We start from the raw sequence: 25,372 nt of genomic DNA on the forward strand, positions 1-25,372 counted from the left end.
ATTGTGGGGACACGGTATATATGTGTAAATGTGTGATTGTGGGGACACGGTATATATGTGTAAATGTGTGATTGTGGGGACACAGTATATATGTGTAAATGTGTGATTGTGGGGACACGGTATATATGTGTAAATGTGTTATTGTGGGGACACGGTTGGTTGTTTGTTTTACGTCTTGTCGAGAATTGTTCACTCATATTGAGACGTCACCAGCTGTACGTGAAGTACCACGAATTTAGACCTATGCTTATCTCTTACGGTTACAGCAGTGAGGGTTCTTTAACTTGCCAACGCCTAGCTGCCACGACACAGGTCCTCCGTTTTTAAGGTTACATATACATATTAAAATTGGATGTGTAAATACCACAACACGGTAAACATTGTAAACGTGTGATTGCGAGTGTTCGATGTGTAGTACATGTGGATATATTTTTTCCTTGAAGTCCGGACAAAGAGTTGGTTGATGCTACGTATCCATTTTCGTATTATTGTTACAGTGTGCATGTACAGTGTATATCATTAAATCGCAATCTATAATTCCGTTTTCATGTACGATATAATAAAACAGTCAATTTAATATTCATTACATGATTGCTGACTGTGGAGGCTACTTGTGATGTTTTACTGAATGAAGTAATTCCCATAATTAATTCAAAGACAATGGCGGTGTCATGCATTTTAAATGAAGATGAAGATCCTTGTTTCCGGGGAGCTTCGATACATTTATTGATGACTTTACACAATGACATAACACAGTTTTTTTTAATATTCAAAACAACAGCTTCCACTTAAACAAGACTTTGAGCACGTATGAATTAAGCTCTTTCAGTTATTTCTGTTTGAGAAAAATCGACACATGAAATATTTAACACTTCTAACGAGAACAATGGCATCATATGCATGTTTGACGCTGGGTCTGCATGAACGGGAAGCCTCGGGGAAAAGAGCGCTGTCGATACGGAATGGTTTGATCTGCATAGAACCATTTACCAAAATCAGAGAGAATTCTTTATTGTGAGTTGTTACACAGGCGGCGGAGAGATCGATATGTCAATGTGTTTTGGCTTCCAACTTCCAAGACTCCCGATACAATCTTCAAGGATTCTCTTTTGTCGCTGCTTTTACTGTATGGTTTAAAGACTTCGAGATAAGAGGGAAAATGTCTAAACATATTTGTATTACGGGAAAAAAAATCAAAGATATTTAGACGTTCTTCATCCTAACTGTTTTCCTCTGAGTTCGGAAAAGACGACCTTGAACTAATTTCGGGCCTGACCAAAAAAAAAAAAATCAAAAAAAAAAATTCCATGGTTCATTGTTTTATATTGCATGGGTAAAAGTCACAGATTTTTTTTCTAGAAAGTTAAACTAGATTTATATTGAATTATTTTTTCTAGAATATTCAACTTCCATTATATGCAATGGCTGCTATAAGAGCTTAATTTGTTAATTCAGCATACTAAATAAGGTTTCACCCAGGTTATTGCCCAGATTGTTCATGGTCCCCGTACCACACTAGAGGGGATTTATGGGGGGGGGGGGTGTTACTGGCGCTACAGTCCCTTTTGGTAGCAAAATTTTGAGAGACCCATACGCCATAATGCTCAAATGAGCAACTTTCCTTGCTTAGGAATTTCGGGACATTGATATTGTAAAATTAAAAACAACAACAACATCCTATTGTGACTCTGGCGCGGGAATTACATGTATAAACTAAAGAATATCAAATCTACACTTCACGGATTGATTAGACGAACTGTATTTTCTTTGATCTTTTTTAATCAGTTTCATATGTATTCCCATTTGTAAAACTTCGCTATGGCGTTCGGGGTTATTTATTGAAGAAGAAATATACACTACAAAAACGTATCTGTGTAACACCTTGATAAACTGTACACCTTTATTCCCATCAATGCCCTAATCTATGCTATATATGCTGGGTATATTTCACGCAAAAGGCTTTTTCTGGTTCAGTGGTTCTGATACCTTAACTTTATTTTCACTATTTTCCAATTATCTTCACTCGGAAAGTAGACTGACCCTTCACTTGAATTAAAAACTGAACTCCCTTCACCGAAGGATACGTTTTCGTAATTGATTCTGGAGAAGAAGTCGAAAATCTGAAAGGTTAACGACAACGACAGATAACGACAAATTTTGATTAGAGAAGGTTTTTTTTTTCTGGGTCTAAGATACAGGTGATCGGCGCTGCAAATCCTCATATCACATAGAAAAAGTACAGAGCAACATCTCCTACTCACAAATTTATGGATCCACCCATGTGTAAATCACATGTACATAAATTCCACACTCCCATCATAATGCTTTTCTGAATTTTATTTACCTTGAGTTTATCTAACTGTGTCAGCAACTCTCGCTCCAGCGGTACATCGTCCGTTGGGTGGATACCGGGATGCCAGAGACCTGTACTGAACACCAGTTTCCGGCGCTTCCCGCACACAATACACACCCATTCCTGAAGCTACAAAACCAACAAACGTCCCAATATTACAAATCCCTTGTAAAGCTGGGTAACCCTGATCCAAAACGTCCCTTTCTCGACTCGAGTCTTTTTCAAAATGTAACCACCCCTTGCTATAATTACGATACATCTGTTTGTTAACACTTTATAAACTGTCGATTCCTAAATATACGCGAGGAATCTATTATCGCGTGATTTTGCGAGATGCATTACTCGTGAAATAAAATTAGTCCCTTTTGATTTTCTGATGCTAAAATACATGCAAGAACTTTTGATTTACAGACGACACGCGAATTCATGATCACGCGATTTGACGATTACGAGCCATTTCGTCATAATAAGTACTCGCGTAAAATAAAGAATCAACAGCAATCCTTTTGACATGCGCAGTAGATATACAAAGAAGCCGACCAAAATACTGCTTTGTGGAAGGTGAAAATATGATATAGTGGTACATTTAAATGATTTGCAAGTTTAACCTTTTGATACTTTTGGTAAAAGATGTTTTTTTCTTAAGGACATACTCGACGTTTCTTACATTTTCTCTATAAAATAATTTTATCATCTCCTCGATGAAGAGTTCTTGTATAATGTCCGAAATAGACTTATTAATTTTATAGTGTAGTAATAATTATTACTAAAATTTGCACATCGGCCTAGGTAGTTCCGTGGTTAGATCACCTAAATATTAATACACAGATACAAGGCTTCGATACCCGGTTGATTCGAAGATTTTTTCTCTCTCCTTTGCTACCGTAACTTTCATTTAGTAATACATAAGAGCTCATATTAGAATTTTACTTGCAACGACAAGAAATTATCAAAATATGCTATCTGTAAAACCAACATGATAACATACAGTACTATAATATCATATTTTGTAGAAAAGAGATAGAATGCAAGTGAATTGTACGTGAAATGACATGAAAAATGATATGTTATTGGGGAACTTTGCGTGTGTCCTTATTAGATATACTACATGTGTAATCCAGTGCTTCTTCTTTACTAGACTTTAAACATAAACATATCATATGTATCCATGCCCACCTTTGACGTCATGGAACCTTGGAAGGCCCCACATTCGCTGCACGTGAGGACTCCACAATCATTGCATATATTTTGACCCGAGCGTATGCCCGGGGGCTCGTCGACGCTGAGCTCGATTTTAAGGCAAATTGGGCATAAATGAGTTTCTGATTTCTCCGCTTCCTCCGACAGCGCCCTCTGTTCCACTGTTGTGGCATGTGCAATGTAGTCTTCCTCCAGCTTTCTGAAACAACAATGGACAAGGTTTGAACCATTGATAAATACTGCTGCATGACACTGTTTTGTCAAAGTATCTTCGGAGAAAGTATCTTATATATATATATATATATAATATAATATAATATACAGCGCGTGTAATTATGATCATATGTCAGGTCAAAGGAAAGATGTTCCAAACAATCCTTACTTTCAGAGTCTATATAGTATATACCTATTCAGCTCTTGATTAAAAATGCTCTACTTTTCATACATACATCATAAGTACCATTGAAAATTTTATATAAACTGCACTTATAGTTTGCCTGCATCTGTGTGGCTGAAATGAATGAATATGAATATATCTGCAGATATTTAATAAGACGTGATCTTGTTACCAAAGAATGATCTACCTTGATTTCCATTTATTTTTACCAACCAGAAAGAATATCCAGGAACAGTTCTTTAAGACACTTTTAAGAGGAGAAGTCATGCTTGAAAGTTTTCCTCAAAATCAATAAAGAGTATGCGGATTTGTTTCCGTACACGAAGGGATATGTTTATTAAAGCAAAATGTAACTAAGTGGGGAAAAGGAAAGTACATATATTTGAACGCAACAATGGTTATTTTCAATTTATTACATGTACATAACGTAACAATTTTACTAGTTGTATAAAATCTAATAATAACTCATATTTAGCACGCACGCATATTCTATTGAAAGATAAAAATAAATTCACGGACTATTTCCCTGCATAAAACATCCATTACACCTTGTCTATTTCTTGTGAAGCCAGCTACATTACACATTCTGATGAAACATGTCATTTTGGCTAAGCCTTAAAGGGTATTAGAAACAGACCATTAAATTTGATAGACTACTTTCTTCAGTAAATGAAGTTTAATCTGATCCTAAACCAATATATTCCATTAAATAAACGACATGTCAATAAAATCACTATGCTTGATCAGATACAATAAACACGATGTAGAATACTTTATGGGGACAAAATGTCAACGAAATCAATAGTCAAGTGCAAGGTCGAACCATTGTCTTTCAGATTTTATGGATCATTTCCTGACATTAGAGTCTTCTACAAATAAAATGGAACATCGATCCCGATATCAAATTTGCGAAAAATTAATCGAACAGACAGCAGGAGAGCAAACATAATGTTTATCAGATTATTTTGTCAATATAGGGTTTAATTTTGTACCTCCAAATGACCATTTCAACTTTATAAAAACCAAAATCAGTGAGCGAGATTCGGGATTGATTTTCCCGTTTAATGGAAAGGAGTTCAGTGGATACTTCTACTACTTAAAACTATATTTAGTGTGGAAAGGGAAGTGTAGGTGAAAGAAATTGTACGTAAAAAGCTTTCAATAATCTAGATGTTATCTACAACTGCCTCATCATGATCTTGTCATTATTATCACGATGTTAACCCTTTTCAATGATGAAATTGATATTTTTGGAGTTAATTTTGAGAATGAATATGAAATATAAATGAAACTGTCTGAATCCTAGTGCAAAATATGAGACTTTCGTAATCACTCCTCCCCTCAGTGTTCCGTTTTTTGTATCAAATCAATATTGAGACGATAAGCTACGAAAATTCTAAGACTTCAATTAAATATGGAAGTGCTACATGTCTTGGTACAGGTATGTTTAAAATATTAATCATACAAAGACTTGCATAAATACCCTAGAACAAAATCAATGTGTACGTGTAGATCATACGAAAAATGGATTAATTATTAATAACAGCTTTCATCAATGTTTAACTAGGAAGGTACATATATAGTATAACTGTAATTTGATCAAAGCAATATGATCATATGTTTTTATAACCCACGTGTGACCAATTTTGAAATACACTTTTGACCACGTTAGATGTTTCTCTGCTCTTGGCGCGCAAAATATACCAGCCTGTTTCTTGTTGTATAACACAGGACAGTCATCTTTCATCTTATGAAGCTCGACGATCTTTTAAATGAAAAACACGCGATGTTGACAAAATAATCATTATCTGTCCAAAGAAAGATTCTAGCATGCCTTTACCAAACCATGGACAGATAAAGCTGTCTATAGTATGTATTCTGAAATAATTCTAGTCTCAGACAATCGGAACAGATATGCAAACATACACATGGACTTAGTTTGTGTCCCGTGACCATGGCGTGCAATTCTGTAAATCATGTATATTTATGAAGTTGGGATTTATGCAACAAAAAAGATGAAATTTACACGTTTCAATTTCCCCATATATTCATAAAGAATAATAAACGTGCCAAAATGTGGTTCTTGTCCGTATCAATCCGATGGACCTAGTTACTGTCTAGGCCCGAGAGATTCCGAGAAAATCAATGGCGCTGTTCCCCGGACACAGTGTAATCATGTCGGATTGTTTACGTAATTTGCCTTGAAGTGGAATTATTCCCAAAAGTGGTATTATTTGCCTTATATCGAAGCTTAAAACTTCCTAAGTTTATTAATATTCAGAATAGGTTTCTACTGTAACTTGACAAATATACATATTGTTTAGATTCCAACAAACCGGAGGGAGGTTGGTTAAGTACAAGTAATATCACAGTTTTAACAGCTGAACGCATTGAAGTTTGAGACACGTTGAACCCTCTAAATCCGAAACTAAAGTTATATATGTAGGATTATCCATTACTCTGCCATTCGATATTTTTTATTTTAAATCAATGCGAGATGAATAGCACCTGGTTTTAAGAATAATTTCTACAGAGAAATATGTCGAAAGATAACTATTCAGTTTTGCTTGACTGTGGCAATCAAATTACATGTACTCAGACCTGTTGATAGTGCTCAAGGGGTAATCTCTTTACACTGTTAATACTGTTGACCGCGCATGCACTGTTATAGACAGGAAGTCCCAACACGATTTTCATATGACCGAGTTTCATATACATGTAGATGCAAATTCTGGTAACAAACCGTATAATCCTGGTCAATGAAAGTAATCAGCTCTGGTTTTAATTAAACATTCTGATCGTCAATGTGGAAGAGCACTTAGGCTGTGTTGAGAGGAGCAACACATGTACATGAATGCGGTAATTTTTGAATGAAAGTGTACGTATACATTTTGTTTACTCTGGGAAATGACAATATAATAAAAACAACCTCGAAAGTTACTGTAATTTATATGTTATACATGTAAAATTCTTTTCACCCCCAATATACAATGGAGATTATAAAATTTCAGACTCTTTTTGAATATCCAATGAAGAAAGAACTAAATAGCAGTACTTTTGAAATGAAAATGCAGTGTTCAGCGATTCTGGAATTTTGGAAGATTTATTAATTTCAAACCATGATTACTTTCGACAGCTAATGAAAGGAATGAGTTTCTAAACACGAAGCGAATGCTGAACTTGTGTTCACGAGTTTCTGTAGTATTGGCTAACAGATGGTTTCCACAAAACTGTTGTAGAGAAACATTTTAGTTCTTAACCTCTCCAGACTGATACTCGTGAATCTAGCGAAAATCAAATTGTTATTACAAATGTGCATGTACGTTTGCGTATTAAACTTTGCGAATCAAATTTGTTGGTCCTTTCTAATGAGCAACATTTTTTTTTTTTTTGCGAATTAGCTACAATTTATTTACTATACATACCTACAATTAAAGTGTAAATTATTTATCAATTCAATACAATATTATAGTAGAATTGATTACAAGCAGCCATATATGTCATAAATTACCTATGTTATTATTGCAATGTTCAAATCATGATATCCTTTGTGTAACACTGTATTTATATATTCTTAAGTTTGTATGACCTTGTTCCTTCTACGGAGAGGAATTGTATAGGCAGTGCCTGCTGTCCGATCCTATTATGAATGATCATAATGAAATACTGCTTAAATTAAATTAGAATTAGCTACACCAAAATTTATCAAACATTCGGCATTGATTATGCGTATATCGCATTGCTATTTCACCAATCCAATTCAAAGTTTATCTTCTTTCACTTGTAAGACAAAGACTTCAACCAATATGCATGTTTTAACTTTGATGATTACGATAGGTATTTTTTAAAAACAAACTACTAGTATCCCCAAAAACTGGTACCAAATGCTGCATCACTATCAGGTATTTCTGCCCTCCATATTGGGTCAAAAGGGTTTAATATAAATATCAATTGCAAAACGTTTGACATGTTATGCATTTATTGGAGTTATATAGCTGGTCACTAATCATATAATGAAAAGATACATCAAAAATTTGCCTTGATAACAATATTGCCAAAAATACCAAAGACTATCATAGAAAATTCAATGAAACTCGACGTATCGGCACGTGTACTTTTACAATACACCATGGACCGTGCCCAGGACAACCGGGATAGGCGGCAGCTCGTGCTTTCATTGTTCTTTGATTGATTCAGCGTCCAGTTTCATCAGTCTGGACCAGCGAAGCGTTATTTGACGCTAATTATGTGCCACCATTTCCGCTACTGTCTGGACCACGATGGAGTTTCGTTCTGGATGTTTCTAATCCATAGTTACAATGTACCAAAGCAATTTTTCAAAATAACTTACCAATAGTGCTAATTATAGTATTGATTAATGAAAAATGGATTTAAAAAAAATTATTTAAGTAATTATAAGATATCTGATGACTTATGACATTTTATGTTAAAGATGGAGATGTTCCAACCCAGAACACTATGATCAGACTTGGTAGCTGTTAAGGTAGTTGTGCTAGGGTGGTGACTTTCTCTGTAAGACCGGCGCTGATACATGTAACACTGCTATTGTACGCTGAATGCCCCCCCCCCTTTTTTTTTTTTAAAAACAACGACCCTAATAAGTCTACTGTTGATGGCTTTTTACGTTTTTGGAAGCGGGATAGTAAATGTCTATAAGTTCGGAACGGATTAAATCCTGTGTACCATAGGCTATCGTCAGTGTCATAAGATTTTATTCAATAATTATTAAAAAAGACAGAGTAAAATATCTATTCACTTTGCCATTTACAACCTATCATTGGGTCAAATGCTGTCTGACTTGTTTCACACAGATTGTTAGGCCGTTCTTGGCACACTAATTTTGACTACGGATAACCCCGTTTATCTGATCAAGATATAGGGCTCACGACAGGTGTGGCTGATCGACAAGGGATGTTTACTCCTCCAAGGCACCTGACTCTAGTATTGGTATATCCAGGTGTCCGTGTTTACCCAACTCTCTATTTTGAATTGCTTATAGGAGTTATGAGATTGATCACTGTTCGTTATCTTCACCTTTCACTTAGCTGCCCAAGAACAAACCCTATGTATATCTATACTCGCTTTTTAAAGTTGTTGTAACCCTGGTCCGTCCGTCCGAATGTCACACTTTCTTCTTTCTCAAATCTCCTCTTTTATTATAAACAGTAACCAGTTAATCTTTTGGAATATGATATAGGTGGTGTTCTGTAGATGTGCAATAAGGTTTCAGATGTTCAATTTCATTGTGAGTCAAATGGGGGTAAATAAAATGTTAGGTTTTTTTTTATACAACCCCCCCCTCCCAAAACCGGCCTGGTTCCCAGAATTCCTCTTACATTTTACACAGTAGGCAAATTATCTTTTGAAAAGTAATTGGTAGTGTCCTATAGATGTGCAGTAAGGTTTCAGAATTTTTATTTTCACTCTGGGGGCCAATAGGGGGTCGAAAACGATTTTTTTTCTATAGAAAAACTTGGTTCCCAGAACCCCTTTTACTTTTAGGCAGTAGTCAAATCTTCTTTTGGAGGGTAATTAGTGGTGTCCTGTAGATGTGCAATAAGATTTCAGAATTTTCGTTTTCATCCTGGGGCCAAATGGGGGTCGAAAACGACGTTTTTCTCCAAAGACCTGGTTCCCAGAACCCCCTTTTACTTTTAGGCAGTAGCCAAATCCTCTTTGGAAGGTAATTGGTGGTGTCCTGTAGATGTGCAATAAGATTTCAGAATTTTCATTTTAACTCTGGAGACCAATAGGGATTTGCAAAAAGACATTTTTCTATAGAAAAACCTGGTTCCCAAAATTTTATGCAGTACCCAAATAATCTTTTGAAAGATGATTTGTGGTGTCCTTTAGATGTGCAGCAAATTTTCGGAATTTTATTTTTTTAACTTTGGGGACAAATGGGGTGGAAAAACGATGAACAAAAACCTGGTGCACAGTGCAATGTGTCGTGCAACAAGAATATAATTGCTTTGAGAGTTAGAATCTCAACAATTTTAAAGATATATGAATAATACAAAAAATTGGGGTTGGGATGATCCCAGGGCACTTGTCCATCACAATACTTAATGCATCTTGATATGTGCAGTAGGAATATGTATGGTTTAGGGGTCATCACCTGAATTGTTTTAAATATATTTCACCAATTATGAAATAAGATTTTGGATGACCGTAGGACACCTGCCCAACAGAATACTCCAGGCATCTTAACATATAAATGTATGCATTAAGAATATATATGTTATACAGGGTATGTTGTGCCCTCTTTACTAGTTACACAAAAACGACGTAGAGTATATTTTTAGAGAAAGGAATTACTGTCTTATGACAAAAAAGGTTACAACTGACAAATAACAAATAAGCGTTTTATTTAGATTATTTTTGTACCACTGGAACGTATTCACTATTTATCATACTTATATTCAGGTTAATAAAACTTTAAAATTATATTTTTATTTGAAATAAAATTATAACAAACAAATTGAGAGGAGATTTTTAAATGAAACTGTCAAACAACATCTTCTCTTGGAGACAAGTGATCAGTGTATCAATAAATACTACAAGATTTTATTACACAAAGCCGACATACCATTATTATATAATTATTGACATTTTTATGTCAATACGGCGCCGGCATCGTATTGACTGAGAAAGTGTCAAACTGTTTATTCTGCGATTGAATAATTCAAAACATTGAAACTGGCAACCAGAGCTCACGAAACGATATCTGGTCAGCCATCTTTGTTTACAGCGAGACGCAAGACTTAAGAGTCGAAGGTGATTAGAGACGCGGGTTTTTGTTTATCATACATGCATGGCTAAATCGAAACCGGGTACAAGAACATGTAGAGCTTACCAAAAGACCACAGGCACTCGACGTTTTAAATATCTATAATAAAAAAGATTGCCTTCCTGTAAACATACATTTGTAATATTCATCGGGTTCGATGTTACTAGTTACTATTCCAGTTCACGTTAGAAGTCACTCTTTCTTTGCACGTAGTGCAATATAGTCGAAAGTAAGTGGAGACGCGAATTTTGATAAAGTAACCAACAACAAGAGATAATCAATCGTATCAAGTATATTTGGCCCAATGTTGAAGTAATCAAATGTTATATTCACCTGGATTCCAGTGGGAATCCGGGTTAGAATAGGTCCTCAGTACCCCATGCTTGTCGTAAGAGGCGACTAAATGGGGGCGGTCATTCGGATGAGACCGAAAAAACTGAGGCCCCGTGCCACAGCAGGTGTGACACGATAAAGATCCCTCCCTGCTCAATGCCCATAAGCGTCGATCACAGGCCTAAATTTTGCAGCCCTTAACCGGCATTGGCGACGTCTCCATATGAGTGAAATATTCTTGAGAGGGACGTTAAACAGTATACAATCAATCAATCATATATTCACCTGGAAGGCATGTGCAGGTGAATAGAGCGTTCTATCATTCGTACATGTAGGTTGTTGGATCTCGGCCAAAGGGAAAATACGAAATGATTTGATGATACAATTAGGACCCCAGTGCCCACGTATATACATGTATATACATATCTCTGTGATAGAAAATTGAAATCTGATTACAGTCAGCAAACACCAAAATGATAATCATGAAATCGTTTAGGATGCAGCATTATCAAATTATAAATGTACTTTAAAACACCTTCGCCATCGCATAATGCAAAATCGATCTGTTCCTAACGGTAGGAAAAAGCTTTTTCTCTATAGCGATAAAGAACTCCAAACGATTTCATGTCTAACCGCGATGTAGAAATGGCGCTTTACGGGATGCAATAACGGGAAATTTAGATATAAATGCATCCAAAAATCCATAAAAACCGTTTACAACGATTTGTGCATAGTCGTTATAGGTTTTTAACTTGACCTTAAGGAGTGCAATGATTTAAGTTACACTTTGATGATGACTTTCGTGACGTCGAAAATAGAAAATTCCCGCTGTTGTTTTAAAAGAAAATCCAAATTTTCAAGTTGAAGTTATAGATCTTGGTTTAAGGAACGTCTCTCGCATAGCAATGAAGACTGTGCATGTACGTACAATCATGACGTTATGAAAAACGGTTACAGTTTGGGTTTCCATGTACGAACTGTTTCATTCCATCATCATGTCCAGAGTTTTGTGGTTCGGTGTGCATTAGCACCATATCAAAGATTCGTTGTTTTTTTATCCGGAAATATTCTGATTGGGTTCCAGCTATAGAGAGAAACCTTGATTGCACAAAGAAAGGGGTTTTCATTATTAATAACGTTTTGTCAAATCAACTCATAAACAGCTATCACATGTTCATCGATTATTCATAAAGATATTCCTTTAAATTTTGATTTATACACCTCTAATTGCTAGATCCCCATTACGATACACTTAGAACCAATATTTTATTCTCAGTGTGCAGAGTTATTAGAGCATTATTTCCATCAGTTGACATCGATCAGCAGACCTCTCTAATATTACGCGCGTGTGATACGTATCGTCTGCTGGTTTATAATGGTCAATACCGTCAATTATTTGATCAAAGTCGATTTCGAGATTGACCGTCATCAGAAATACATGACAAAATGACCAGTCACGAGCAGTTGACGACATGGAGTTGGTCAGACAACTTTCATTGATAACGTAAAAACATCCAAATTTAGTCGAAAACGAAAAGATGCCCGTCTTTGTAATTATTGTTCGTAATAACTGCTTATGGAACTATTACATAATCAATATGTGGCGTAGAATAGCAATGGTAATTGTGTTTATTCTGAAAACAATACGAGAATAGAGACATTGCTCTAGCTTATCACTTATAGAACCCAAACGAGAACCAGTCCCGTACTGCATTCAAAGATGGCCCCGGGCTAAATAGGAAATGATCCAACAAGATTTCATTTCGAATAATTAAACGGTATCAAATCTGATATTTTTTGAATGGATATGACATACAAAGATTTTATTCAAACCTTGCTTTGTCATTATGTCATTATATTTGATTGACTATCAATTCTCGTGTAGAACAGAATAAAAATTGTGAGCGCGAGATCAGACAAAGGGTCATTTTCTAGTAGTTTCTGCAGTTATCGGAAGAATGAATTGGCTTTGTTTGCTAAACCTGTACAAAACAAAATTAGAGTGTAACGACGAGTTTGTACTAATTAACACAAAACACGAAAGCACACAAATATGGTCCCGGGTTCATCAATTTTCCCGCCGCTAACGATTGGCATGGTTGTTAATGTTCTAGAATCCAATGAACATGCATTTCTGAGTGTCTGTTTGTGTGTCTGTCTCCGTGTGTCAGCGTGATATCTCTAAAACATACGGAATGGATTTCTATCAAATTTAGTATAGATGTTGGGATTTCGGTTTAGAAACAATCCTGAATAGGTTTCACGGCGGATCTGCCTTCAAGGCAACAAAATTCAAATCGCTTTGATCTGAAACTCATTGCAGATAATGAATACATACCGGCACAGTGACATCTGAGACCGAGACCCAAGTCTTGCTTAGTTTTATGGCATTGAAGCGACATGGACACGAAATTACAGATTGGATTTTGTTTTCGATTTTTGATGATGGCGTTGGCGTTCGCGTCGTCTGAGCCCCTCCAGTTTTTTCTTTTGTGAACCATTGATGTTGTAAAACAGCGGTATGTTTGCATTTATTGTACAATAATTGAATCGAAGGATGGGACATAAAATCGCTCTCCATTATGACAATAATCCCGTATCTCTATGGCAGAGAAGCGATGATTCGACTGATTTTAACAATTCATACCGTGTACGAGAGGTCCATCCATACAATTGTCGCTCTACCTAAATGTCAGTTACCGCGGGAATGTTATAGATAAATGCAATTCGGCTGGCGTCATGTGAAATCAGTCAAATCTCTTTGTTTTATTGGAATAACCTTTTATTGGAATAACTTAAGTCGTTATTTATTTCCTCAAGAAATCCATATCTTCCTTTAGTAAACGATTAAGCACAATGGGGAACAGTTATGCAATATCTTAAATTATTTCTATCTAAGACATCCTACGGAATTCCTACCTTTTTTCTTAGAGAAAAACTTACAGATTACAGATATAAATGTATCCGCCTTGAGATATTGAATATTGTAAATACATTTATACGTAAACTGTCGAGACACGATGCTTAATGAATTAGGCATTGAGTTTATCCTACGGCAAATCAATGCATTGTAAAGCACGGATGAGGGCAATAACGAATGGAAAATCTTTAATAAACTCCCATCACCACCCCTACCCCTCAGGTCAACGTCTTCATCACATAAACAATGTACAGGGATGAGGTTTAGGTTTCAATATTATGAAACTAAAGTAGAGAGAGAGAGAGAGAGAGAGAGAGAGAGAGAGAGAGAGAGAGAGAGAGAGATGGTTTACCTTATCCTCTCTTGTTCCTCTTGTTGCATGTTTTTGGCCCTCCCAATAACGGACCGAATCGTAAGAATTTCGTCTTCCGATAGGTGACTTAAATCCGGTTCCGGTGGTTCTGACGGAGTGGGAAGTCTGGTGGAGGAAATGGAGGATCGTCTTTTGGATCCGACAGAGTACACGGACTGCCATTCCGAAGAGGGGGAGACGGGGGTCGTGGCCTCCGACGGAATACTGCTGGTATCGTTCCCCATTACACAAAATAAAAACTTTTCCTTACCGAGGAATAAGACGTGTAACAAGCGCTCGGCCCCGGGTACACTGGAGAGGATACACGCAAAGAGAAACCAGACATAGCCAAGTAACACAGAACGGTTGATAAATATTGCTGCATGTGACAGAATCCAGAATAGTATGTGATTTACCCATGCCAAGTAAGGATGGTTGGCTGCGACATTGAGAACGAAATAATACAACACTACCATTGATTCGGAAAATTCAGCTCTAAGTAAGTCCTATGATTATCTGCCGTACATCTTTTAGAAAGCCCGATCTCTCCATATTGACCGCGAGATGATGCTTCCCGGCTCCAAAACCGGTGTATCGATTTTACTTGGCGAATTTCAATATTTTTCTTCCTTTTTCTCTTCTTTTGCGATCGTATGGCATAGCTAAACGTCTTCGACTTTCGTATATGGGGGCTCGGCCGTCAAATCCCATTTGCCATTTACTATGCACTCAACACAAGACGGATATAAACATCCTAACACAAGCCTAGGCTCTTAGGAGACGGACTACATGGAACTATTCACATTCTGAATGGGTCTCCCAAATATTGCTGAGGAATTGGTTTTTCTATACCAAGCTGCTTTAATCAAAAATGGGAATTTCAATTATAAACCTATTTCTTAATGCGGTGTTTACACGGACTGTTGGTTAACGGGTTCTGTCGGAGAACCCATGTATTGATTCCGTACCGCCATTTGTAATTCAGAGATGGAAATAATCGATTTTGCAGAAAATGGTTCTACACGCGAGCTGACATGCGCGGACAATCGCTTCTTTAGGAAGCACGTGGAAAATCTCACAAAACTATGCAGCAATCTGTTGGCAAATAATTTATTCATTAATTGGATTGCATAACCAACGTTCTATTCGACATCGTTTGATTGGTGTTGCACTCAAATGCAATAGTAATCAAAACATATATACAGGAGATGGCAGCACATGCATGGAGATTAGGAAAATGGAGACACCCAGTCTCTTTGAACAAGCGTGTATCGATCTCATGGTGTATTTCAGCAGTTTAATCGATATGTTCAATGAACAGGAAGCATTGAAATTCAATGAGTGACCCTCTTGTAACGCGGAATCAAGCAATGATACTACCATTGAAAATCGATTTCGTACATTCTTAATTTAATTTGTGATACGCAGATATATTTTTATATCTTAAGTACTTTTTTATTTCCTGATAGTAAATTAGAATAAAAGCATAAAATAGTATTCAATATTACTGTTCATGTGGACATTTTCGACAACACACGATACATGTAACACGTGGGATGAGTAACACAGTAATGTAAACAAACAACACACCCTTCTGGAGAAATCTTTCAATTTCGACAAATTAATTAATAGAGAAAAATGAAATGCCCAATGCATGGTTTATATACTTTTTTGTTTCAATCAAAGTAACATGTCATGTGTAATAGCTTTGTCATTCAACTTTTCCATCACAGGACCATATTACGAACTAGTAGATATTTAGAAGGATTCGTTACAGCTATTATTATCGATGTAACACTGTTCACATTTAGGTAGAGTTGCATTGAGTATCGTATTAACAAAACCTTCACATTGTGAAAAGGTGACGACTAATCACATTTAATTCGATATGGAATGCACTTCACATCGAAAGCTTTGTATTCTGCACCATTTAGAAATTCCGAAACAATGGACTCATTTAATTTGTGGGGACCACTTTTCGTGGATTATGACAATTTTACACGGTGATTTTACGGTCTTATTAGAATGGTATTTTCATGGCTATTGTTTCTGTACATTGTACACAGGCACTTGTTTCATACATGAGTCCCCCTCCTTAATTATTAAGGAGGGGGACTCATGTATGAAACAGGTGCCTGTGACATTGAACCATGACAGAGACTGTGTATTTAATTGTGGTTTTAGATATATGCAAAAATTGAGATCGAAAGTATAGAATGAATCTACATCTTCAAAGAATGACTGATTGATTGTATCTTGCTCGAGAATTTTTCACGCATATGGAGACGTTTAAAGAATGACATACATGTACATGTATATATATTAAATTCTTCTGAGATTTTTTTTTTTTTTTGGTTTGTTTTTGTTTTGTATCGGGGTAGAATAAAAATCAAAAATAAAATCCAGTACTCAAACTTGTATATATCTTTCTACCGTTAAAAAACCTACTAACGAGCCCGCAGGGTGAAAGCGCTTTATATAAAATATATATAGAAGTTGATCCGCCACTGCACTCATGCACTTACATGCATGTCTAACCACGTAAGGGCTATCTCAGAAAAAAATCTTACACATCCCTAGTGGTACCAAAATCCCATTTTCTGGTTTAACGTACCAGCAAGTTTCGATTGCATATGAAACATCGAAAGTGATGGAGTGAAGTTGCCATGGCGTAGGAGCAAATGTTTTGCTTCTTTGCCCTCGCAAATTCGAATTTTCTCTTTCTTAGACTTTCGTCCTTTCACTATATATCGCTCTACACGCTACCCCCACCCCCCAAAAACCCCGAACGCACGAGTGGTTCGATCAGAGCACATTTAGTTCCTTCAGTTCAGTGGATTACCATCCCCTAAGACAAGGGGTGGTGGTGGTTATAAACGGTTTTCCATGAGATAAATACGTTAAAGATATTTCCATAGAATTGTATTGGGACAATATGGTAGATTTAAATTTTAACACTGTATTGTTATCTTAACATTAATGGTGAAGATTCAGCTTTTCGTCAGAATGTAAAAATATGACAGATATGCTTTAATATAAAATAAGCATAGTTTACATTTGCCACGGTAGCCGCAATTTTGTTACATACGATTTTCCGTGCGATCTTGTTTGGGCATCACACACATATCATAAGTGTGTTATGTTTACATCTAGCACGAGCTCTAGGGTAGAAGTCGGGACAAGTCTGTATGATGGTTGTATAGTACCGCAATCTCCGCAAGTCTCCCAAGGAAATTATACGCAGCTCTTAAAAATCGTAGAGGTCACGGGGCTCGTGATTCCGTATAAAAATATCGCAGCCTCTGACTGCCATAACACAAAATGGTCATTACAGCCACCTTAGAAACACTGCAGATCAAGTATAAACTAGGCTTAGATTTGCCACGACAGTCTTGCGATTAATTTGTCTATGATTTTTAGGGCATCATAAAAAGCTATGGGCTATGGCTTGTATACGGTCATCGTGCCATTTTTCGCACGAAAGTTCTTACGGTGGCTGTGGGGAGTTTTTTTTGTTTGTTTGGAATATCGTGTAATTGTACAACATTCTTCGCGCGATCTCCACAAGTTTCCCGCGGAAAATAAACGGAGCCCGCACGACTCCCGTGCAAACTCACTACGACTTTTGTTGTCCCTAATGTTCTCCAAATATCACGTGCATTTGCTCTCCTATCTGCACACGTCTTCCGCAAAATGACTACCGGCTTTGTGCAATGCATTCCACGACAATCTACGGGGTTATGTTTGAAAAGAAGATGGGTGAACTTTGCGAACAATAAGCCTATTCATGAATGGGCATCGGTCGCGAATCGGGAGTTTAAAATTCGCATTGATGGTACCCGTATTCAAAATAGATACAGTACCGTACTAAAATGTTACATCTAAAATATTAGAATTAAAAAGAAATATATAGATCATACTTCAAAGACGAATATTTAATCAAAATCATCATCAGAATTTGTTTCACATGCAGCATCATGTATATTATACATTAAGCAGTTTTTAACACACACATAATTGCACTGATGCCTGGAGTACCTAGGTACCAAATGACACTGCATATATGCTCGCAACATCCAACAGTACGTGCTCCGCATTTCCATTGGCATATTAACTGATGTGAATGAGAAACCTCACGTTTTGTGCTGTAAATCAAATGTGGAATAGCGTTTTCTATATGGTGCAGTATTAATGCTATGACTTGGATTCAGTTTTTCCCCACTAATGTTTTTGAACAACATTTACAACCTACTGGTACTAATATACCGAATATGAATGACAAAGGCATCAGGTCTCGCCTCTTTTGGTACAACTCTGTTTTACAGTTGCAGAACGCACATTTGCTATTAGATTTCCCAGTAAATACAAATGGAACAGAAACAGACACTTGATTTGCTTTTGTACTAAACTGTAGTTCACTGTGTGCCTTTTAGACAGTCTGCACTGGTTGCATATTTGGTCTTGTCATGATCTCTTCAAGTAACTTCTTAAGCATTGTTGAAATTGTTCTCTTTAAGTTGTCGTTTTCATAAACATCCATATTTCACAGGAGGTCCCATACTTGTTTACATTTATTCACTAGATGCATGTTGGAATCAATTACGTGTGATCGTCATTAAGACTGTGTGCTATGAGTAAAACTTAGCATAAAATGCCAGAGACAAAGAATTCATAAGAAAAAAATAATAGGTATAGGAAAAATTGGTATTCGAACCACATTTATGCAATTTAGGCCTGTCCAAAACTTCAATGATACTTCCGCTATACCACTTCGGCTATCCATCCCATGAAAAGTAATTGAATTTCAGGCTTTGTACCATAGTTTGGCGTGCTATCTTTTGTTAAAAATGTGGGTTATCTGTACATAACCCACACTTTTCTTCAAACCCCGCCCACAAACTCGAAAAAACAACATCAATTGTCCATGGCTGTACCTTACTTATGCGGGTACATTGTTCGACGTTATTCCTCCGACAATTTCAGTCCATGGATTTGCGGATGATCATACTGCAAATAAACGGTTTAACTCTACCTCCATTCACAACAAAACCAAAGCTATCCGAGAACTTGAAAAATGTGCTGAAATCATTAACGATTGGATGAATGCAACTAAACTGAAATGAACACAACAAAGACCGAATTCATTTTATTTGGCAGCAGGAGGCAACTGGATAAATGTAGCACAAAAGTTATTAACATTAATGGTGAGGAAATTGAACCAGAACGTTATATAAGATACTTAGGTGCATATTTGGATGAAACTCTCAATTTTAAGGAACATATAAAAAGGAAATTCCGAACAGCTTTGAACAATTATCTTTGGATTAAAAGTATTCGCAAATATTTGACATAGGAAGCTACAGAAATTTTGGTTTGATCTGTAGTAATTTCTCATTTGGACTATTGTAATGTGATTTTATACGGCATAGCACAGACTGAAATATGTAAAATGCAAATAATCCAAAACATGGGTGCGAAACTGGCATTAAATCGTAAGAAATTTGACAGCTCTAGGGATGCTCTCATTGACCTACATTGGTTACCTATCGATTCTAGAATATCATTTAAATCATTGACCTTCATGTATAAGTGTCATGTGGGCGAAGGGCCACTGTATTTAACAGAACTTTTAGCGAAACAGGTACCAAATAAAAAGTTGCGCTTCGCTCAATCTTCTGAGAGTTGTTCCTTTTAACAGGCGTAAAACTTTCAGTGATAGAAGTTTCGGAACCATTGGTCCGAGACTGTGGAACAGTTTACCGACTGAAATAAGACAGTCCAAATATTTACATACTTTTAAAGCCAAATTGAAAACACATTTGTTTAGGCAGTTTTAATGTACATGTTTTTAGTTTAGTATATGTAGAGTGTGTTTGCATGTATATGATGTATTGTTTATTCTTTTAAAGCTTTTCATATTATACTTGTACAACGCCATTGAATAATTTGTGTAAAATTAGGCGTTAAATCAAATGAAAACAGTTTCAGTTTCACTGTATGAGGTTCCTCCAGATCAAAATTGCCCCTATCAAACACAGATAACTGACTCAGACGAAGTTCTCGAAATAAATATTCGCACTCAATCTCATTTGTAGCTTGAGACAAGATAATATCGTCAATGGTTTCGTCCCAAAGACTTTCTATTTCCCTATTCTCTTCCATGTCACTGCATGTGTGCGAACAAGTCGAGAAACACGTGTAAGTAGAAATACGGGTATCATTTATAAAGATTTCAAAAAAGACCCAGTGACGGGACAAGAACGCGTTCGAGAGATCAACTTGTTTTGTGGACAGAGTAAACAGGGGCGGCCAATCAGACTTTTCGTGTTTCTTTTATGGTTTCGCGCCATACAATTCTTACCCATCTTTTTTTTTTCCGCTTAAGTTTCACCGATTTTTTTAAATTCATTGTATATACCTGTAAATGTTTTTCAGCCAAATTAGTCAAAATATTTATTACAATGAAGACTATCAGATAGGATTTTTAAAAGAGTAACTACCATCATCAATTAAATATGTTGCTAAATTTTTAAATAGAAAAATGCACAAATATGGGTTCTTAGAATCTTAATTGTATTTATTTTCAATTCTTTGAAGCAAATACCGGTACTAGTAGTCGGAAAATGAGTAAATATGAAATAAAAATATTAAAAACAACAGTCCAAACATTTAGATGCATTTAAAACAAAAGGCCCATGGGCCACATCGCTCATCTGAGTCACCTTGGTTCATATCAGAAGACTTTCCATATATATTTGCATGTAAAACCGTAGTCCCTATTATGGCCCCAAACTTACCCCTGGAAGCCATGGTTTTTGCAAACTTGAATCTACACTATGTCAGAAAGCTTTCATGTAAATGTGAACTTCTTTGGCCCAATGGTTCTTGAGAAGAAGATTTTTAAAGATTTTCCCTATATATTTGTATGTAAAACTTTGACCCCCTATTGTGGCCCCATCCTACCCCAGGGGGCCATGATTTTAACAAACCGGAATCTGGACTATGTCAGAAAGCTTTCATATAAATCTCAGCTTTTCTGGCTCAGTGGTTCTTGGGAAGAAGTTTTTTTTAAAAGATTTTTCCTATATATTTGTATGTAAAACTTTGATTCCCTATTGTGGCCCCATCCGATCCCCGGGGGCCATGATTTTAACAATTTAGGATCTGGGGTCCGTTTTACAAAACAACTTACCACAAATACGCAAGTCTTGAATTGTATAACACAGTTAATAGTTTAAAAGAGGGAATTAAAACGTTTCTGAAACTTAACTTTCAACATTATTTTTTCACTATTTTACATTGGAGTGAATTATCTTACAATAAACAAGAATTCCAGCATGTAAAGTTGGTCGTAAGTCTTAAGTTCTTTTGTAAAATGCACCCCAGGAAGCTTTCATATAAATCTCAGCTTTTCTGGCTCAGTGGTTCTTGAGAAGATTTTTCCCATATATTTGTATGTAAAACTTTGATCCCCTATTGTGGCCCCATCCGACCCCCGGGGGCCATGATTTTAACAATTTAGAATCTACACTATATCAGGAAGCTTTCATATAAATCTCAGCTTTTCTGGCTCAGTGGTTCTTGAGAAGAAGATTTTTCCTATATATTTGTATGTAAAACTTTGATCCCCTATTGTGGCCCCATCCAACCCCTGGGGGCCATGATTTTAACAATTTAGAATCTGCACTACCTATTAAAGCTTATCTATAAATTTCATCTTTTCTGGCCCAGTGGTTCTTGAGAAGATTTTTTAATGACCCTACCCTATTTTTACCTTTTCTTGATTATCTCCCCTTGAAAGGTGGCCTGCCCCTTTATTTTAACAATTTAGAATTCCCTTTACCTAAGGATGTTTTGTGCCAACTTTGGCTGAAATTGGCCCAGTGGTTTTTGAGAAGAAGTAAACAATGTTAAAAGTTTACAGACGGACGGACGCCGGAATACGGGTGATCAGAATAGCTCACTTGAGCTTTTAGCTCAGGTGAGCTAAAAAGGGGTTTAAAAAGAATAATTAACGTTCATACAATTTTTGGTGATAGAAAGTCATTTTAATAGAAATATATAGTGTTCAAAGTGTAATGTTAAGACAAAAAATTGCCACCATATTATTAACAGGCGACCGCGCTTCCGAACGCTAAAATAAAATATAATGAATAATAGTAAACTATGGTACAAGTCACTTACCCCATATAATATTGTTAATTATGTTCAGATACCCGGTGGGCGTGGTCATAATGACCACGCCCATCGGGTATCTGCACCAACCAACAATATTATATGGGGTAACTACTACACGAAAAGTCACCCGCCGTGGACATAGAAATTTTCTTGATAATACGACAAAAAATATATACAAGAAGTAAGTTTTTTTCATAGAGTGGGCCAAGTCTCCTTACAAAACATTTTACACCTGAACATGTACTAACATATTTTACTCATTTCACAATGGAGACTTGACCCACTCCATATGAAAATATGTTTGGAAGTCAAATTTACTGTTATTGTGTGCGTTTTTCGCTTATACGTGATTTTGAATAGGAATTTTTCAATGTTCCTTTGAAAATAGCACATCGAAAAAGCATTTTTGGAAGCTGTGAATTGATTGTTGTAGCTAGAATGCAATTTTTTCTTTTTCTGGAGAGTTTCAATTTTAACTTTGATATTTGTCCTTTGGTGGGTTCTCGGCTCGATAAAGTCACCCATCTTCTTTATATAAATTTGTGGGTTCTCGGCTCGATAAAGTCACCCATCTTCTTTATATAAATTTTCAATTAAACAAAACTGTAAAGGACACGGAGTCCGTGATTCCGTGAGAAAATCTCACAGCCGCCGTCTGCCATCGCATTGAAAGGTAAATGCATTGGTACTAGAAGTAAAATCAGATGCTGGAAATTATCATTATTTTAAAATCACCATACGAATGCGGGGATAGCGAAATTGTCAGTTTTGGATTAACAGTCAATAGGTTTTGTTACAGCGTATCGCCACGAATGTAACGGATTTTTTCCCATCAAATTTTTGTTTTAAATTCAGATTTTGACAATTTGCTATCAACGCGGAATAACTCCGACAATAGATTATATGTTCCACAGCATACTTTACATACCAAACTGTCGAATTTTAGTGTTAGTCCCAAGTTTCTAATCCAATGGCTTAGGCTACTTATTGGCAACCTTAGTAAAATCAAAGTATATAAATTTACCAAAACATTTCACATGATCCACAAGAGTACAATTTCCTGTGGTAAAATGAATTGGTTGCAAGGTTCGTTCCAACTAAACGCATACAGGGATTTCTGCATCTTTGCTAGCCAAGGGTTTACGATCCGCTCCGCTTCTCACTAGCCAAGGGTTTACGATCCGCTCCGCTTCTCGCTTGCTAAAGGTTTACGATCCGCTCCGCTTCTCTGCGGATCGTAAACCCTTTGCCAGCGAATATGTTATTTCTGTGGTATGACAATTATCTATGGGAGAATATGAATCATTATCAAATGTTATCCTTAATTTTTTTTCATGGAATATCATCATCCAGTTTTCAGTATAGTGCGAAATGACCAAATTCTTACATGTTCCCCTTCAAGTGAGCAGTTCTGCTAACTTTGTAGAGATAATATCCCAACTTGTTTCGATATTTATGGAATTTAAGTAGATGAAACCGAAGACAACATTATTCATTTAAGTTTATATTGACAGATTAGGTACATTGTAATGTACAACTCCAGGCTCCATGCTCATAAAACTTAGACAAGCTCACGTTTGATCGTAGTCTCACATTTACTACTTGTTCCTTTTATGGAAGTGCATCGTCACAAGCCACACCTCTTGTCTCCGTTTACACTACGTTAGGTAAGTACTACCGGACTCTGTAACCGTGGTTAGCTACGATGATGGAAGTGAGACTCGGATCAAAAGTCTGCTCGTCTAACGACTAAGTGGACCAGGAGCATGAAAACAATCACAAACTGTTTATGTGTACATACACGGACCACGTTCAGGACCACGATAAAATTATTTCCTGATGGCACGCACAAATACTTATGTAGAACTTCTGACAGCATTTACATTTTCTGTATAGCGCTGATGAATTTCAAGATTTCTTTTGGAGTTGGATCTCTCCAAAACCTTCATTAAAATCGTCTGCAGACAGCGAACCTTCCTTAAAAAGGTAATCTTCCATGTGTGGGATTGCTCCAGCTACGTTTTGTAAATCTGCAATCTTGGAATGAAAATGGAGAATCTTTCTGGGATTTTGATCCCTCAACAACTGGTCGCACGATTCCAATGTCTCCCGAGCTCTGGCAATTTGCTGATCAATTTTAGATTCTTCAATCTGTAATTGGTTTACATCCGATGCCTTCAGTTCAGCAATCTTCTGTCGACGATTTGTGACTGCGTTTTTGACAGCCTTCATTAACTCCTCCCCCCTTCTACCTACTTCGTCGTCCAGCTGCCTGTATTTCTGTTGTCTTTCTTCCGATTTTGCACCCAATTCCGTCTTGAAATCCTCCATTTTCTGTATAACAATGTTGATCTCATCTTTTTCTCTTCCAATGCATTCTTTCTGAGCATTGAGAACGGTAAACATTTCCGTGAAATCGTGACCTTTATGCGAGTTACTAGAAAGGCATTTGGAACACACGGAGACTTTACATTGCTCACAGAACAATTCACTGATTAGATCTGCATGCTTTTCACAATATAAGAACGGTCCACGCTGTTTCCTGCTCTTAAACTCTACAACGTCATGACCATATTTGGATTTTCTAAGTAAATGTAGACCTACGCAGTTGGTGCATAAATTTTCCAAGCAAAGGTTGCAGTACAAGTGCGCTGCTTTCTCACATCCATTATGGTCACATAAGACTATATCTTGTGCCTCTGCAGATTTGCCAGCGACATTGCTTATCGCAGCTTCCTCCTTCATCAAACTAGGAAAACGGGGGGAATTAAAAAGTCATTTAGAGAAGACAGTTTGAAAATGATAATGTCGGGTATTTCAGAGCAGAT

General features: G+C 36.5%; 1 protein-coding gene across 1 annotated transcript in view; it reads right to left on the bottom strand.

The window, feature by feature from the left end:
* Positions 1 to 25,372, bottom strand: part of LOC125654384 (uncharacterized) — a 72,081-nt gene that overhangs the window by 40,663 nt on the left and 6,046 nt on the right. Inside the window, exons 6-9 of the mRNA XM_056143709.1 lie at positions 24,502 to 25,293; positions 14,367 to 14,729; positions 3,530 to 3,752; positions 2,345 to 2,482 (exon numbers count right to left, since the gene is read on the bottom strand). Of these exons, the coding sequence (XP_055999684.1) occupies positions 2,345 to 2,482; positions 3,530 to 3,752; positions 14,367 to 14,729; positions 24,502 to 25,293 (1,516 nt within the window). The remainder of the gene's footprint in view (positions 1 to 2,344; positions 2,483 to 3,529; positions 3,753 to 14,366; positions 14,730 to 24,501; positions 25,294 to 25,372) is intronic.

Source organism: Ostrea edulis, chromosome 7 (genome assembly GCF_947568905.1).
Source record: "Ostrea edulis chromosome 7, xbOstEdul1.1, whole genome shotgun sequence".
Taxonomy (NCBI): Eukaryota; Metazoa; Mollusca; class Bivalvia; order Ostreida; family Ostreidae; genus Ostrea; species Ostrea edulis.